The 18,092-nt window shown below is 33.7% G+C and overlaps 2 protein-coding genes across 2 annotated transcripts; one reads left to right on the plus strand and one right to left on the minus strand.

Moving 5' to 3' along the window:
• Positions 1 to 1,044: 1,044 nt before the first annotated feature.
• Positions 1,045 to 9,424, minus strand: LOC128167560 (cystinosin-like). Its single transcript, XM_052833345.1, has 9 exons — positions 9,324 to 9,424; positions 8,552 to 8,672; positions 8,114 to 8,320; positions 6,932 to 7,072; positions 6,233 to 6,332; positions 5,823 to 5,942; positions 5,487 to 5,663; positions 2,802 to 2,919; positions 1,045 to 2,605 (listed from the first exon to the last, which is right to left on the minus strand). The coding sequence occupies exons 1-9, from the start codon at positions 9,355 to 9,357 to the stop codon at positions 2,427 to 2,429; spliced, it is 1,197 nt and encodes a 398-aa protein (XP_052689305.1). The 5' UTR covers positions 9,358 to 9,424; the 3' UTR covers positions 1,045 to 2,426.
• Positions 9,425 to 9,589: 165 nt separating this feature from the next.
• LOC128167562 (39S ribosomal protein L55, mitochondrial-like) lies at positions 9,590 to 12,358 on the plus strand. Its single transcript, XM_052833347.1, has 3 exons — positions 9,590 to 9,797; positions 10,399 to 10,570; positions 12,191 to 12,358. Exons 1-3 carry the CDS (start codon positions 9,778 to 9,780, stop codon positions 12,332 to 12,334), a joined length of 336 nt encoding a protein of 111 aa, XP_052689307.1. The 5' UTR covers positions 9,590 to 9,777; the 3' UTR covers positions 12,335 to 12,358.
• The last annotated feature ends 5,734 nt before the right edge of the window (positions 12,359 to 18,092 follow it).

Consider the following 18,092-nt stretch of genomic DNA (forward strand, 5'->3'; position numbering starts at 1 on the left):
CTTTCATCTAATTACCGCTCGGGTATTCTGCTGATTTACACATATAGAAGTATGAAAAATGTTCTAATATTACTCTTCAAACAAATCAATATATTGTTACAATTACATCTCATTACCATAATTATTGCAAAATAATGATGCTTTAGGCCCTATTTCAGAATATTTTCTATATATTCAATAAATGCATCAGTTATGCTGCATTCTATTTGTTTTTATTTGATACCTAGAGTTATTAATTATCATGTGCATTTAATTCTACAAAGTTGTATTTTTGTAAGTTTTAATTTAAGAAATACAGGTAAATTCCCTCTGGAAATATATTTAACAAAAGTGCTTCTTAATTATGTCTTCTAATTGTAAATACTATTTTTTTAATCGTTAATCTTCACTAAAATGTGATATTACTATTTCCTTTTTCACATTGAAATTTTACTGTTCTCCACTTTTCTTTATCTTTTCAACCAGTGGCATCGAGTCCTACTTGAACTTGAGCAGAGTACTTAGAATTGAGGGCGAGGAGAGAGGAGAGAGAGAGAGAGAGAGCAAATATGCCCATTTGGTAATTTTAGCTATGGAATGAAATTTCAAATTTCTTTTTTTTTTATTAAATCTATTAATTTACATTTTAATACAAGTTTGCAAAAGCACAATTTCTGACTATATTCATTTTTAAATTTATTTCATTGGGCATGGTCTTTATTTTTTCAACCAGCGGCATCATTGATAATTTTCAACATATTTTTCCTTCCGTCTTGGCCCTTTAATACATGGCACTCAATATTCTGATAATGAATAACGGGTACCAAGTGTGCAAATCCTTTCAAAAGAGAAAAAATATATAAAATTGTGTAATACAAATTCTTTAATTTTTAAAAATTTAACAATACAGAGAATTAGAAAACATATTTTTCAACCAGCGGCATCATTGATAATTTTCAACATATTTTTCCTTCCGTCTTGGCCCTTTAATACATGGCACTCAATATTCTGATAATGAATAACGGGTACCAAGTGTGCAAATCCTTTCAAAAGAGAAAAAATATATAAAATTGTGTAATACAAATTCTTTAATTTTTAAAAATTTAACAATACAGAGAATTAGAAAACATATATGTACCGGTATATGAAAAGATTAGGCAGCAAGCATATAAATTAAATGGATGTATCTATCAGGGATGGGGTAATTCAAAAAAGTATTTGTAATTGAGTGAAATTAATTACATTTTTCAAAGTATTTGAAAGCAATTTGTAATTGAGTCTGTCTTTAATTACAAGTAATTGAATGTATTTAAATACATTCCAAAAATATTGTGTATTTTCAATTACTTTTCAATTACATCTCAGTTACTTTTTTTCCAAGTTTAAAATATAAAAAAGGTGTCTTATAATGATAAATAGAACTTATACATATTTGGCATGGACCTTTGTTTATACAATAATTAAATGTCCCATAATGTTTCATATGTTTATACAGCATAACACACTGCCCAGGGCAATAGGTAAAGATCTAATTTTGTGGATGTGTGAACTCCTCTTAATACCCAAGAACCCCCATTGATTTTAGACTTACGGGAGTCAAAATATTTCATTCTTGTGAATTATAGCAATTATTATTTATATACTGAAATGCTGCACTTCCGAAAGTTGTACTTTCTGAATTAACATAGTTTTAATATGTGAATAAAAATTAATTCACTATAGAGAAAATATTATTCAGAACCAAAAATGAACTCAATGGTACTTAATGAATTTAATGTTATAGAAAATTTTTCTAGAAATTTTCAAGAAATCTGATCTGAACTGAACTATACAACCTTTAAAAACATAACCGTGCATAAAGCTCTGTATATCTTAATGCTGTTAATATACCGGGTATGTATATGTTCTCAAGATAAAAATAAAACTAAAGTATTTGAAATGTAATTAATTACATTTATCAAAGTAATTGAGAGTAATTAATTACATTTTAAAAAATCAATGTAATTGTAATTGCAAGTAATTGATAAAATTGTCAATGTATTTGAAAGTAATTAATTACTTTTCAAAGTAATTGACCCCAATTCTGGTATCTATTATATTCATACAACCAAACAAAAACAAGGAATGTGAGGATTAGCATCACAACAGTTAAAATACTAAGTTATCACAGACAAAATTTTCATTTACAAAGTAACAATATTGCACATTCATTTTTATCCATTCTTACACATCTACCTAATCTCTATCTGTCTTATATCATCCAGTACACCCAATTTTAGACTATACAACGGCATCAGATAGGATTGTGACACACAGTCTTCCTTTAACTTAATGGGTTCTATTGAGGTAAAATAAATGGCACCATCAGTTATATTGCACCTGATCATGAAAGGAGAGGCAGACTCACAACTACTGCAGTCTTTGAGTACGGCATATTTGTTTGTACATCAATGTACAGCACTAAGTAATGGAGCTTCTACCTCCTTCTCATAATTGTTTAAACTCTCGTACGGATCCTTGCCGCGATACAAACAGTAATGCTGAACCATGAACAGAATGTCAAACAGGATGGAGAAAGCACCTAAACCAAACTTGGTGGGATCCCCAAATATTGATGACCAGTCCTCTGCAAATAGAATCCAAGGTATTGATTTTAATATAGGTGTGTATAAAAGCAAATTTGACGTGGTTCATTGGATTGGAGTCAACCAATACACACTGTATCTTTTTAGATTATGGCAACCAATGTACATGTAAACATCTCTAACAGCCTGAATATATTTACCGTTGTTATAAGCCAATAGAAGTCTGAATATATTTACCGTTGTTATAAGCCAATAGAAACATCTGTAACAAGCTAAAGCTGCCCCCTGTGAAGTCCAGTAGGACGTTTCCTATGCTCCAGCCCAGTGTGCTCTGTCTCTGACAGTTCATCCAGGCCTTGAAAGGTAAAACGTTATTTGTTGATCAGTTAATTGTTCAAAACTCAGTCATTTTCTACCAGTATTTATTCTCTTTTAATACTTGGCTTTAATCAGGCACAATATCTCTACAAGTATTGGCAAATTATCTTTCTTATAAAACAAAACAAAAAAATCATTATTGGAAAAAACCTCATGTGAATTCCAGCTGTTGATTTTAAAGGCCATGACCCATTTACAGAACCGATTTGTTCTCTGCCATGTCAAAAGACAAACTGAATTTTAAGTGTGGTCTAGTCACAAAGCATGCTCCAGCTAAATAGCAACCACTGAAGGTGACTTAACTCCCCAAGAAGCAACCAATGATGGTGACTTAACTCCCCATGAAGTAACCACTGATGGTGACTGAACTCCCCATGAAGTAACCACTGATGGCGACTTAACTGATGGTGACTTAACTTTCCAAAAAGCAACCACTAATGTTGACCTAACTCTTGCAAAAAGCAACCACTGATGGTGACCTAACCCCAGCTAAGAAGCAACCACTGATGGCGACTTAACTCCCCATGAAGCAACTATAAGAAGCAACCACTGATGGTGACTTAATTTCCCATGAAGCAACTACTGATGGTGACTTAACTCCCGATGAAACAACCAATGATGGTGACTTTTACTCCCCATGAAGCAATCACTGATGGTGACTTAACTACCCAAGAAGCAACCACTGATGGTGACTTAACTCCAGCTAAGAAGCTACCACTGTTGGTGACTTAACTTCCCGTGAAGCAAACACTGATGGTGATTTAACTCCCAATGAGGCAACTGTAAGAAGCAAACACTGATGGTGACTTAACTCCCCATGAAGCAACTATAAGAAGCAACTACTGATGGTGACTTAACTCCCCATGAAGCAACTACTGATGGTGATTTCACTTTCCAAGAAGCAACCACTAATGGTGACTTAAATCCAGCTAAGAAGCTACCACTGTTGGTGACTTAACTTCCCGTGAAGCAACCACTGATGGTGACTTAACTCCCCATGAGGCAACTATAAGAGGCAAACACTGATGGTGACTTAACTCCCTATGAAGCAACTATAAGAAGCAACCACTGATGATGACTTAACTCCCCATGAAGCAACTATAAGAAGCAACCATTGATGGTGACCTACCGTAATCCGGTGAATATAATACGCACTTTTTTCCCAGCATTTTTTACTGTGAGAAAGGGGTGCGTATTATACATCCCTATAGGATTTGGACATATTTTTTCCCTAGCTGAAGCACGGGGTATCATTCTGCCGTATTACCTACGCTGTTCACAGACAGGACCGATACCCCGCTATACATCGTAACATTCCTTCATTATCACATATATATACTATTATTTAACCCTTAGGAAATTATTGTTATAGCATGTAATTAAAGAAAATGTATACTTGAAGTCTGTTAATAAATAAACTGTTTCAAAATGGCCTTTAAAAATTAATTTGAACTGCCTATTCTTTATCTCCGTGTACGCCTCCATTACAGATGTTATTAATTAGAATGCGGACTTGGATGGCCACGTGCTATTTGTAACTGATCTTTGAAAACAGCTTACACATCATTTGGCTCATTTTTAACCATTTTCATGTAATGCTAAGTGATAAATTGCAAATAATTATGAAAATAAATAATTCTATAACCTATTCCGTTAATTGAAGCCATTGAAACAGTTGTGCTCTCCCACCGCTAACGCTTGACACCTTGGGTATCTCAGACACCCCCCTTAGGCTATGTGTACTATACACAACATAACTATTTGTGCATATATTTTATTATGTTCCAGACCTATAATTGATCACTTTGATCATCATCAGAATCATTTAAGAATTTAATTAGGTCCGTTATCTCCATACCTGTACATCGTCCGTTTTTCACTTCACATGGATTGTAATAACTAAACAACTATATAATGCTTTTTAAAAGTAGTTGATTTTATTTACGGTAGAATATTTAATACTAGGTCTTTTTAAAACATTGATTATGAATTAAAGATATTACCGCGATGTATTAGTTACAATAAATCCGTATCTAAGAAAATATTGTTTTTCTTATGTCCGGTAGCGTATTCCCGCGATGAAGTTGAGCGTGCATACAAAGGGTAACTGCTTTGTTGATACTCAGGATTACCGTTTGGTCATTTTTTTTAATGCGTATTATACATCCCAACAAGCTTTTTTTCACCATTTTCAGGCCCAAAGTGGGGGGGTGCGTATTGTACACTACTGCGTATTATATTCACCGGATTACGGTAACTCTCAGTGAAGCAACCACTGATGGTGACTTAACTCTCCATCAAGCAACTAAATCTGGATGCCACCTGCATATTTGTTAGCATCACAACACTCTGATTGTACAATAACTTGCACTGGTAGGTACTAGTGGTACTGACCTGGGGAATGCACTTGATGATAGTCACTGCCAGTTTGATATAGGAGAAGTATAGATTCTGACCTGGAGTATGTACTTGGTGTTGTAGAAGTAGTACTGATACTGACCTCGGGTATGTTCTTGATATTGTAGACTTAGTACAGAAACTTACCTGGGGAATGTACTTGATGATGGTCACTCCAAGTTTGATGTAAGAGAAGTAGTACAGATACTGCAGCCAGGAGATCAGGTTGTCCCCAAAGATGACTACAAACAAGGTCACAATGATGAAGAGCCAGGCAAGGCTGATCAGGGTCAAACAGAACTTGGAAATCTTCTGACTTCCTCGCTGTTAGAAAAGATAGAGCAGCTTGAGAAGCATTGCTACCGCAAAGTTATTTATCAAAGAGTAACTTTCCAATCTTTATGCTTTATTTACAAAAAATGTTTTATTTTTAATTATAAGAGGAAAAGTTTCTTCATACATATTCAAACACCTAAAACTTACATCATATATAAAACACTGGATTATTGTTATGATTGTCACAAACACAGCATGGAGAGTGAAGATCACATCATTCAACTGAACAGGATTAATCCCTCTTGGATGCTGAGACATATATTCATCCTGAAATTAAGAAAAATAATGTACTGAGCATTTTGCTCCTTGGTTTTCAATTATGCTTCACCAGGGTAAATCATATTGGGGAATAATAGTTTTGTTTTGTACATCATGAAAAAGATGTTAAATATCAATGGAAAATCCAGTCTGAACTGGGACTTGAACCTACACCCTTTAGTATACCACGGGAGCCCTTTAATTAATCACTGAACTGTACAGAAACTATAAGATGCCACTGACATTCACACATCCAATTACAGTGTACTTGGTTACAAAGATGACATTGATAGTCTTACCTTTACATTATCTACCCAATACATTCCAACATTGAAGAATCCATACACTAGGAACCCAGTGATATTGTACAAGAGGAAGTCAAAGTTGAGACCAACAACACTGAAGAAAAGATGGGATCAGCTGTGTTATACAAATTCATACTGTAAATTCCTTATTTTATGCGAGTACTTAATTCTGCGATTCCGCTGTGTTGTATCAAATCGCGAGAATATAAAATCGCAATCACCATTTTTTAAATATAATTTCCTATACTTCAAACAGTCTGAAATATTAAAGCGAGACTTTAAAATCCCCGAGGGTTGCGTCTCGCGATTTTACGCGGAAATTAATTCTTCGCATTTAATTAGAAATTTACAGTATCTATTTGATAATGATTTGAAATTAAATTCTTCTAAATTGCTCAAAATCAAAATTTAAGTAGGTCTTTACATGAATAAAGTTTTTCACCTATTAAAGGAACTACAGGTAAAGATGGCATGTGAAATCAATTGCCTGACATTTCAATAATGGTACATTTTTAATGATTTTTTCATGACTAAGTCAACTACTGTAGTCACTCAAGTGTGAAAACTGCAGGTCCAAAGTTTGAATCCTGTTGGCTGTTTGTTTCTCTTTGTTTAAGTACCAGTATATACCAGTATATTCAAAGTTTATATTTCTTTTTTACCACTAGGTTTTAATGACTAAGTGACCAATACCTTTTACGCCTCCAGTTCTCAAACACCTGTGGATAAAAGGAGATTGACCAGGCCACAAAATAAATCCAGCCAATGATGGAGTTAATCACAACCAGAGCAGAGCTGTGTACAATGGTGATCCTCACGAACTGCTGGGATAACCTACATAGGAAGCCATTATATACACTTTAAAAACAAATAGCAAAAGGATTAAACACATAAAATGTTACACCCATGATCCTTTTTACTGAAATAGGACAAGTAAGTGTACAGTACTCCATACAGACATTGATTTGTAGCATGTCAACTTTAACAAAAGGATCATGCTCACCTGACTATTGACTATAACCCATGGGCTATATAGCTCACCTGTGTAACACTTCTATATTTTCTTTTTTTAAACTCTGAACTTCCATGCTTTCCACAACCTACTCCCTTGTGTCATGATTTAAACAAACTGGAATCTATTAGAAAGCATAGTTTATATGTACCTATGAGTTTTAATTATGTTGCTTCTGCTTCTTGAGACAACAATTATTTATGTAGCAACCAAGAGCAACTTTATCATGTGATTTAACAAATTATCATAATAGATTACTGTGTTATGTTAAGTTCATTATCAAACCATTAAATGATACTCATCAACCCCTCTTCAAAAAAAAATTCTTGTGTGATCCGATATGATCTTCACACTTGACCTACAAACATCATTCAAGGCCACTGCATATTCTTTGATCACAAACACTCTGTGGGTGAAATTTGAACCAGAATGGACCAAAGGGAGAGAAGATATGCTTAAGACAAGATTTTTTCATATAATTCTGCTATGACCTTCACATGTGACCTTGAAACTTGGTTCAAGGTCACTGCACATTCTTTAAACAGAAGCCCTGTTTAAGTGAAATGTGAGCCAAATAGGGCTAAGTGGAGAGTATACATGGTCTTAAAAAAGGATTTTTATGTTATCCCATATGACTTTGACCTACAAACATCATTCAAGGTCACTACACACCCTTTGACCATGGGCACTCTGAGTGAAGTTTATACCAGATTAGATCAAGGGCAGAGAAGATATGCTCCGGACAAGAGATCTTGGATGGACGGAAGGACAGACACAGATGGATGAAGAAAAGGATGGATAGATGAACAGACTGATTACTATTGGGCATCTTCAGAGCAGGACTCTAATATTTAAAGTTTTACCCTATAAACTGGTCTGATGAGGAGTTGATTCCAAGGTTAAGATGGCCGACCCCAGTACTCGTAATGTTGATGGAAACAGCCTTTGTCTGGTTGGCTACGATGCTGATATTTGGAATTGGAGTTATATAGTTATTTGTTTCCACCAGTTGGATTTCATCCCCCGTTTGATAGGTAAATACAACAGTGGCATTCTTTTTGGCAGTTTCACTGAAAATTACAGAGGCACTTTTACAATGGATTGATTCCTCATTTTTGTCAAATTAAGATACCTAAAAGCTAATGCTTAAATATTTTTAGGAGGGGTAGAGGACTAGGAGAGGAAATACAATCTATCATAACGAAAATCATAAACAAATGAAGCACTCTACAGAAAAACGTATTATCTTACACTTATCATATAGAGATAAATACCTTTTACCGGTAATAAATAATGCCTACCTCAAAATAAGCTGAACACTGTCCACATCTCCTAATACTGTCTTAAGGTCAGATTTAGAAAAATGTATATGTACTTTGGTTTCATTCTGATTAAAACCATTCACAGTTGATGCAAGAATACCTAGAAAGGGGAAAAAACAACCATTTAAAGTGTACTTTCCATCAAGAAATAAAAGTGAACATGGTAAGCAAAGCCATCAGTGCTTCACGCTACAAGTAGATCTGGTGCCGCCATATTGGCCACCATTATTTGACAAAAGTTACAGCTGAACACTACTCGTAAAAGGCACTGTTCACCATATTTCTCTTTCAGCGCTGCTTTCGGTACAAACCCTATATAAGCCGTAGAGCTCTAAACAGTTCAAAGTACTTTTGCTGTAGAGGTCTCTCCTGTTTGAACATACATCTTGCTTCGTTGTGTTACTACGATGCAATGAAATTATCAAATTTTACACACGTTTTCAATGCCAGACAAAACTTACATCAACGGGTCAATACATATTTTCAAACAAAATATGCACATAAAAAATGAATGCACAAAATCTTAAGACAGGTCCGCAACGAAGGTGTGCAATCGGGTGTAACGAAATCGAGGGTTTGACGGTGTCTATTTTCGAGTGGTGTTAGACTTTAACTCGATCATTAAATGATGGCTCAGGTGAGCTAAAAACAAAATATCAGATTTAACTATAGCCATGGCATTCTCCATTATACGGATAACAGTCAAATCGTACATAATTGTTGCACGGTTAAATAGAAAATGAAATCTTACTGAATATATAAATATAACCCTGTCTATTCATCATTATTCAAGTATTCAATGAACTACTCAAAGTTGACGAACTTGGCGATCGTCAGTCACATGACCCTTACACCATAAACAACAAATACTTATTGTTCTTAATATATTTAACATACACATAATATCGTTATATATATTTTTAAATGCATTGATATATGATTTTTGAAATAAGAATAACTGTATCTTTTGTTGCATCTTTTGTTGAATATTTTTTAAATGTTGTTATTGATATAAGGGGTAATGTTTGGTAAGCAGCAGTAGATAGGTCGTACAGCGTTTTCTGTGAATGGTTTATTTTTCACATGCTACTTTATCTTTTATTCAAGAAAAAGTTGTACGCGAGTGGAATTTGTCATGTCTCTATAGTTGTTTGCCAATGAACTATATACACCAGGCACCCGAAAGAGTAGAATAAGGAACAGCCATGGCGAGCCTCATGTCAAGGTTAATTTCTTTTTAAAATTAAACTTATTAACGTTACTTAATTTATGAATAATTAATGTGTTGTTTATTTTAAATTTCGGTACCGTCAAAGGTCTTTAACTAACGTTTATCTTCAAGTATATGTTTATCTTAGTTAAAAAGTATGCATTTGTAACCCGTTGAGGCTATACAGGATAACTCGGTGGTAAGCTCTTTACTTGACAAGAGTTGCAGGGATGTTGGGTTCGATTCCCGGTCCAGCCATATGTTTTCAATGTATCTATATGCCCATTTCTCCTTTCCTACTACATTGTGTGCCGTGACCAACCTCTGGAAGTATCATGTGAACTCCTGCCAGGGGAAAGAACCTGGTGTGTTCTTCAAGGGCGAAGATCATTTAAGGGGGGAGGAATGAAGTAGTTGGGGCTATATGGATTGTGGATATAGGCCTTGATAGCTCAGTGCTCTTGACTAGAGTTGCAGGGGTCTCGTAATTGATTCCTGGTCCAGCCATGTTTCAATGTATTTAAATGTTCATTCCTCCTTTCCTATTACACATTCATTGCATTGTGATATTTCGAGAAACGAATATGAATTACTCAACTGTTCAACATATTTTCAGGTATAAAAACCTTATATTTCCTTGCCAAGCATGTGTAAGACACAACAGTAACAGAGTTTCATGTGCAAAAGTTGACCGCAAGTATTATGAACGCCTCTATCCGACTCTGCTTGTGTTTCCCAATGGATCCACCATTAATATTAGGAATCCTCAACCAAGACAAATTATACAGGTAAATATATATATTTTTTTTTTGGGGGGGGGGGGGAAATGTGATGGTCAAACTGGTTCAAATACCAGTGCCAGATAGTGGCTCAGTTTAGTCATTTGGTAGAGCATAGATCTGACAAGAGTCATAGCTGCAGGTCTGTAGCTCCCGGCCTGTAAAAATTCGGACAGACGACCTGGGAGCTACAGTGCCTCCCATAGTAAAAAAACTGCAATTTACGGTGCACAAAAAAATGTGCTAGTTTTGGACTGATTAATCTCATTTCCGAACACATTCTGTACAAATACCGGTAATTGATTCCAAAAAATTCCTTGGACATTTTACTACAGATATCGTCATTTTACTTGCCTCTGATAGTCTTTTAAACACCATCACTAGCCCTGGAAAGTGAATTGGGGCAGTTTTGTTTACATCTAAAGATGGCGACTCCCGATCTCGACATGATTTAATGTACTTCATTTTCCAAGGTCGGATATCATGTTTAAGAGAAAGTTTGAGGCAAGTAAAATGACGATATTGGTAGCAAATTGCCTGAACAATTTAATGGTACTAATTGTTTTCACAGAATTTGTGTGAAAATTAGGCCCAAGTTTGAATACTGGTCTGGTCCATCATTATTTTCCCCATCCTGTTACATTTATTTCTGTGCCAGTTGTGCATTAAATTTTTGTTACATTTTGCTCATAGACACCTAATGTTATGTATTTTTCTCATAATAAAAATATATATCATATACCTAATAATACCCAAGGTACACATCGCCGCCATCATGGATTTATTTAAAACTGTCACATCAACTGGAATTTTTGATTGAAATTTATCAGTAAAATTACTTTGTGATCATCTCCGTCTTCCAGTCTGTCCTTCAACACATAAGCTTACAACCGATTCAACCAAAATGGTGCATTACAGCTGTCCTTTATAAAAAATCACCCTTCGATCGGCATCTACTGGCTTAGATATGTGACGAAAGGCTAAAGAGAGGACGGAAGTTGACATAATTGCATAATATTTTCGGTTAACCCTTCCAAATTTAGCACTGATATGCATAATTAAAAGGCACTGGTTTTGAATTCGATCAACATACAAGTAAAACTGATTGAATTGGATAAAATAAATTACAATTACAGATATAACTTTTACAACACAAAGTTTATGCAAACATGTTTATAAATGCCTATAAATTGTGAAATATTGACACAAACACAAGGTGCAGGGATATTTCATTTACATAAATGTGAAAACTTATGTCCTCCTTTTAGCCTTTTGTCGCATATCCAAGGAGTTGTTTATTAGGCATAGGGTATATATTTTTAACTGAAAATTAGGCTTATCAGTATAGCCCCTCCTTTCGATCTGGAGTCCAAAATATATGTAATGTCAGGTGCCTGTGATTTTGCTTTGTTAATCTGCTTTTAAGCTGGTCATTTCATGATAACCTTTGTCTCGCTGTTTCGCAGGACAATTTACTAAATTTATAGTTAATTGAAGTTTTAGTTAGAATAAGAAAACTAGAGTGACTTTTAGAGGTCCTTACTCTACAGATTCACAATTAGATTGCTGTGTCACATACATCAAACATACAAGTTCCTTATAATCATGCATTGCTTTGTTGTATTTTAGCTTCCTATAGATATCACTAAACTAACTCCCGAAGAACAAGCCGCCTTAAGACGAAGGAGACAGCCAAAGACTGAAATCAAACTGGAAAAAGAAATTGAAGATAATTATGACAGAAGGAAATATCTAAAGTATATCAAAAAATAAATGACTCTTGTTTAACAAATACTCTATTGTTGTTTGTTCAAATTATGACAGAAATAATACAGAGGGCCATATGAAGAATGTGGGTTTTTTTAACAAGCTTTTGACAATGTTAACAAAAGACCCGTAATTGGGTCAACACTTGAGAAGCCCATAGGCCATATCAATCTCCTGACTAACAAGTCAACTTTTAAAAGTAGCAATAGTGAAACGAATTACTAACTTTACTGATTGGAATACAGTACAATATATAGACATGTCAAAGACAGAGTAGTTTAATGAAAACATTGTAATTCACATATTACAAAGCTCTCCGAGATGAGACATCACCATCATAATACATGTACATATGAAATCTCTTATATTAAAATATTTGATATTGTAGCGTGAATTTGTATGATAATCATACTTTATGTAAACATTACGTTTTGAAGGATACAATATGTATAAATACACTACCATACAATAAAGTATGGTATCATTTGATACTATACACTCAACAAAACTAAGCGTTCACCCAGTATAATGTATTTCCTATATGAAATAAGTTCATTTATTTGTCTTGCCATCGGGATGACCGATTTTCACTTAACCTTCAAATTGTGAAAAACGAAGCATTGACCACCTTGATCTCTGTTTGTGACCCGAGACCTTGACCTCTGCTAAATATCACTAACACTTCCGCCGGTTTGGTTGATTTTTGCTCAGAGCCCACGGATTGTTTTAAGTTGCCGATAAAAATGATGCAACACTTATTAAATAAAAGACTCATATCAAAATAACGTTTCCTTCAGGTTGCTCAACATTTAAACAATGTTCAAGACAAAAACAACAAAAAAAAAACAACAAAAAACAGCAAAGGACAAGAGCGTACAAGGGCTGACAAATCCCCCCGTACCCAGGATTGTAAAATGGCATATGGACATTTTAAAAATATTTACATTTGAAATTGTGCATCAGTACATGAACATGTCTAATATAGAACTGCATTCTCTGACAAATAAATAATGTACTTGGTACTTATCTTCTTTGTTTTATTTGCTTGCTTTCTAAACATTACAGCATGATCTCATATCTGTGCTAGCCTAATTTTATCCGACATTTTGTGTACAGAACATGAACATTACGTAATTGTAGTTATTATATAAATGGTATTGGGTATTTTTTCATAGTAATCCAATAAAAAAGCAAAATATTAACGTAAAAGCAAATGAATTAAATATAAAACGCCGTATATACGATTCGAACACCCTCTCAATCGAGAACGATGGACTACAAGACTCCACAGTGAGCTACGTTGACACATTAGAGTACAGGAGAATATTTTCAACTGTTTGGCAATAATCAATAAAATAGAACGTTTTTGGTGAAAACCACGAATTTAACCCATTATGGGTCTATACTCCATTTTAATAAATCAATATTAAAAATAAATGAAAACTTATTCTTTTAATAAGAGTACTTTTAGGATGGACCATACCTAAATTTTGCAATTTAGAACAGTGACTGGTCCAAGATTTTGGCATGAAACGCTGCGCAGCTAAATTTGGAAACCTATATCTGTCGTGTTTATAGAATGAAAGCACAATATTGACTTTCATCGTGAAATTTATAATAAAAACAATACATACAATTAAAAAAATTTAATTAAATTTTGTTTTGTGATTTCAAAATTATTCCATTTATCAGGAGGAACACTGAGAAGTTTTGTTGAGTGTATATTAAATATTGTGTCATTTGAGATAACAAAATAAAATAATAACATACTGTATGAAATCATGATCACAATATCATAGTATCATACTACATTAAATTGTATCATATAATTATGTTTGATATGATATCATATCTTATGATATTGTATCATGATATAATACTGTTTTGTATCATTTACAATATCTTATGATACAATGTATATGATTCACTATTTTAAATAAAACAAAAATTATATCATATGATACATTGTTTCATGGAAGACAATATTGTATCATATGATACAATATTGCATCATAAAATATGATACCATATCAATAGAAAAAATATCATATTATGTGATGTCATATTACTTGAAACTATATCATATCATACCTTATCAATACCGTAGCACATGATATAATATTGTATACTGTTATATGACATAAATTTGTAACATACTATACAATATCATACTGCAATATATAGAAAATAATGCATACCATTTTCCATATATACACCCTGTATCAGCCTGAGACGCCAATATCAGCCAAATGGTCGAAGGCCCGAGGGCTGTTATTGGTCGAGGGCACTAATATCAGCAGGATGGCCCGAGGGCTCTTATTGGTCGAGGGCACTAATATCAGCCGGATGGCCGAAGCCCCGAGAGCTGTTATTGGCCGAGGGTACCAATATAGGTTGTAATATAAAATGGTATGCATTATCATATTTATCACATACCTAATAATAAAATAATATTATTTATCAAATAATTAAAGTACATTTTTATGCCTAAATTCAAGGAAGACATAATAATGCATGAATTAAGTCACACAAGGTTTTGTGACGTATGAATCATTGCCTGAAATTTCTAACTAATTCTGAAGTGGAAATAATAAGAAAAGTTCTGAAAGGGATGCGATAATGATTCATATCAGCCCTGCAGAATCCATATCGGCCCTTCAGATCTGTATCAGCCCTTGAGACTGATAGTGGTTTTATAAATATAGCTGTATTGCATATGAAAAAAACTTACTAAGCATGTAATAACGTATCATGTAACATGACACAATTTGATACGATATCATATTATATGATACAATTCGATATGATACAATATCGTCTGATACAGCAATATCATATAATGCAAGTTCATATTATATGATACAATATCATAAGATATTTGATAATACCATATTTTATACAAACTGTATATAAATACTCAAAAAAATGAAATCTGCTCCAGCATTACGATAATAGAGATCAAGCTCTGTATTTCTATTTAAACATCCATAGTTTTATAAACTGTTTGACTAGGTATCAACAAAATTTACTTTATTTTGGTACCAGCTCCAAGACCTTAACACCATTTGAGTTGTTGTAAAATGTTAAACCCGTCTAAGCATCTAAATAATCAAGATCACTCTCTGTATCTGAAGACACCTTTTTGATTTATTTATAACATAGTTGAATCAACCATGCAAGTTTGAATAGGTACTACTATTATTTACAAAAACATGTGACCAGTTCAAAAAAATATAATCTCTTCCAGCATCCGAAACTAATAGCTCAGATTCAGCATCCAAGGGTGTGGAGTGCATCAGTATCACAAGATGCATCATCTAAGCTGATCTGGTAAAGACCAAACCAATAATAACGAAGATTTGTCTATCAAAGGGCACCTGCTCGAAAATCTTTAACCAGCTCCAAAAACCTTAACCTCATCCAGCATCCCGAGCCGTTGGCTCAGATTCGGCACCCATGGCTATTGAGAGCATATGATCAGTACCACAAGATGCACCAGCCATGCATGTTTGGTGAAGTTAGGACCAGTAATAACTTCGTCTCGGTTAGCTGAAAATATCATTAATCTATGAAAATGTACTTGTAGCAAAATTCCATAATACTTGATAATTGAAAAGATTTTTTTTAAACAAACCATACCTTTCTTATACTCATTAGAAGAAAAATTTTCTACAAGCAACTTTGTGAAATAAGCCCCACATTTCTTAATTGATTTCCCATTCCTTCAATTAAGACCATCACTGATTGCAAGATTGATATTTGAACACCAGGGTAAATTAAAACTTGCTTTAATAAAAATAAAACCTTCCTTTACTTCAGAGGAATATTATTTTCATTCTGTGTAGAATTCTATCAACCTATTGGTCTGGTAAGTTAAAATCAAAGTACTGAGAGTACTAAAAGACGGGGTCTTGAAAGTTTGAATTTGTAATTGTCCTGGATTTCCTCGAATATGCTTCCAAAATTTATGAGTTTGAATTAGTTGTTACAATCTATGTTAATTCGGGGTTTTTTTGCAATTGTCTGATACTTTGTCTAAATTTGACTCAATCCCGGCCTTCATAATTGTAGAAAATTGAAGCAACGGTATATTATGTAAAATAAGACCCCAAGGAAAAAATTTAAAAATTACTACTAACCGGGAAAATCAAACAACTATATCAAAGTAGATAATTTTAATCAGATTTATTCAATTTTGTGATCCAAGGGAAAATCCACAAGTCGGACGGTATCCGTAATAAAAGTTTTATGAAAACCCCGAAAACTCTAAAACTGCTGAATTAACAAACTCAGTGAACAAAGTGTATACCGATAACAAACACAGGCACCTGACGTTAGAAATATTTTTTTTACAATAAGATTCCAAGAACTTTGACAATAAAAAGATTTGTCACGGTCGCCATTTTGATTTTTAAGACCGACTTATCTGACAAGATTTTCTTTATTTGCGATTCATGACAAATTAATAGGTAGAAATAAATCCGTTCGCCACTAACTACTTTTTTGTTTAAACTCGTGCATCACCTACACGAATTACGATACAACCGTTCCTTTCATTAAAAATCATACTCCGAAAATCAGAGACATAAATAACAGAGATTGTCAACTCCGCCATTAGCGTGTAAATGTTACGGGACCAACCTTACTTTGAGAACTATAAGTGCAACAGCAATCTTGTATAAGTCATTAAATTTGAACCTGATAGTGAACATGAACCTGTAAATATTTTAAGCATGTTTTATTTATGAAATATTTACAAAAACTCTTTATTTAGTTTTTAAATTACTTTGTTTTTAAACTTATTGACTTTTCACAAAGTAATGGTAATGCATTACTTTACTCATGTAATGGTAATGTAATGCATTACTTCAAGAAAATTAAGTAATGGTAATGGTAATTTAATGCCCGAATTCATGAAGTAATGGTAATGTAATGCATTATTTTACAATGTAATTCACCCCAAGCCTGATTCCAACTAAGCCGGAAAACATGAATATTAACATTTAACTTGGTTCTTCAATCGATAATATTGTATATATTACATGATGTATAAGACTTCCAAAATGTATAATCTATTATAGATTATGCTTACAATGCATTGTTTAAAATTTAAATTCAGTTTAATCAACTAAAGAGCCAACGAACGAGAAGGCAAATTCAGACTTGTTTTTATTTTCTTTGTACAAAATTCCTTTAGAGACGAACAGCAGTCATACCGCAAGTAGACTGGAAGACAATAAAACACCTATTTAAATTGTAAAACATCTGTGTATAACCCGTCCCGATTTAAACTTCGGCTTGCGCATGAATCGAAGTTTGGTAGTATTCAGGTGAAAGATTGTCAAAATAAAATTCACAATTTTTCAAAAATGGCACATTGCGTTTGGGAACTTTAATTTCGATTCCACCATCAACCTCTTCTATTGATTAATGAGCTCGTACACCAACTGAATCGTCAACGGCGCTGTGCATTCAGTTACGTAACTCAGTCCACATTTGAGCCCGAGCAAGAATATTTTTTTTTTTTTTTTTTTATAACTGTTTTTATTACCCCAGAACATGTAAGAGTATTCTTATAGCCGAGGTTGGGGAGCCTTGGAGTCTATAAGTTAACATTATATATACTGAAAAAAAATTTGAAACGGGGTGTTTTTACAAATAACATCATTCATACACCCACTCATTCATTTGCATGTATATGCACATTACTCTACATAGTCAAGTACAAAAAATCAGCATTTTACAGTAAACAAAAATAAATTAC

The sequence above is a fragment of the Crassostrea angulata genome, chromosome 10, assembly GCF_025612915.1.
Source record: "Crassostrea angulata isolate pt1a10 chromosome 10, ASM2561291v2, whole genome shotgun sequence".
Taxonomy (NCBI): domain Eukaryota; kingdom Metazoa; phylum Mollusca; class Bivalvia; order Ostreida; family Ostreidae; genus Magallana; species Magallana angulata.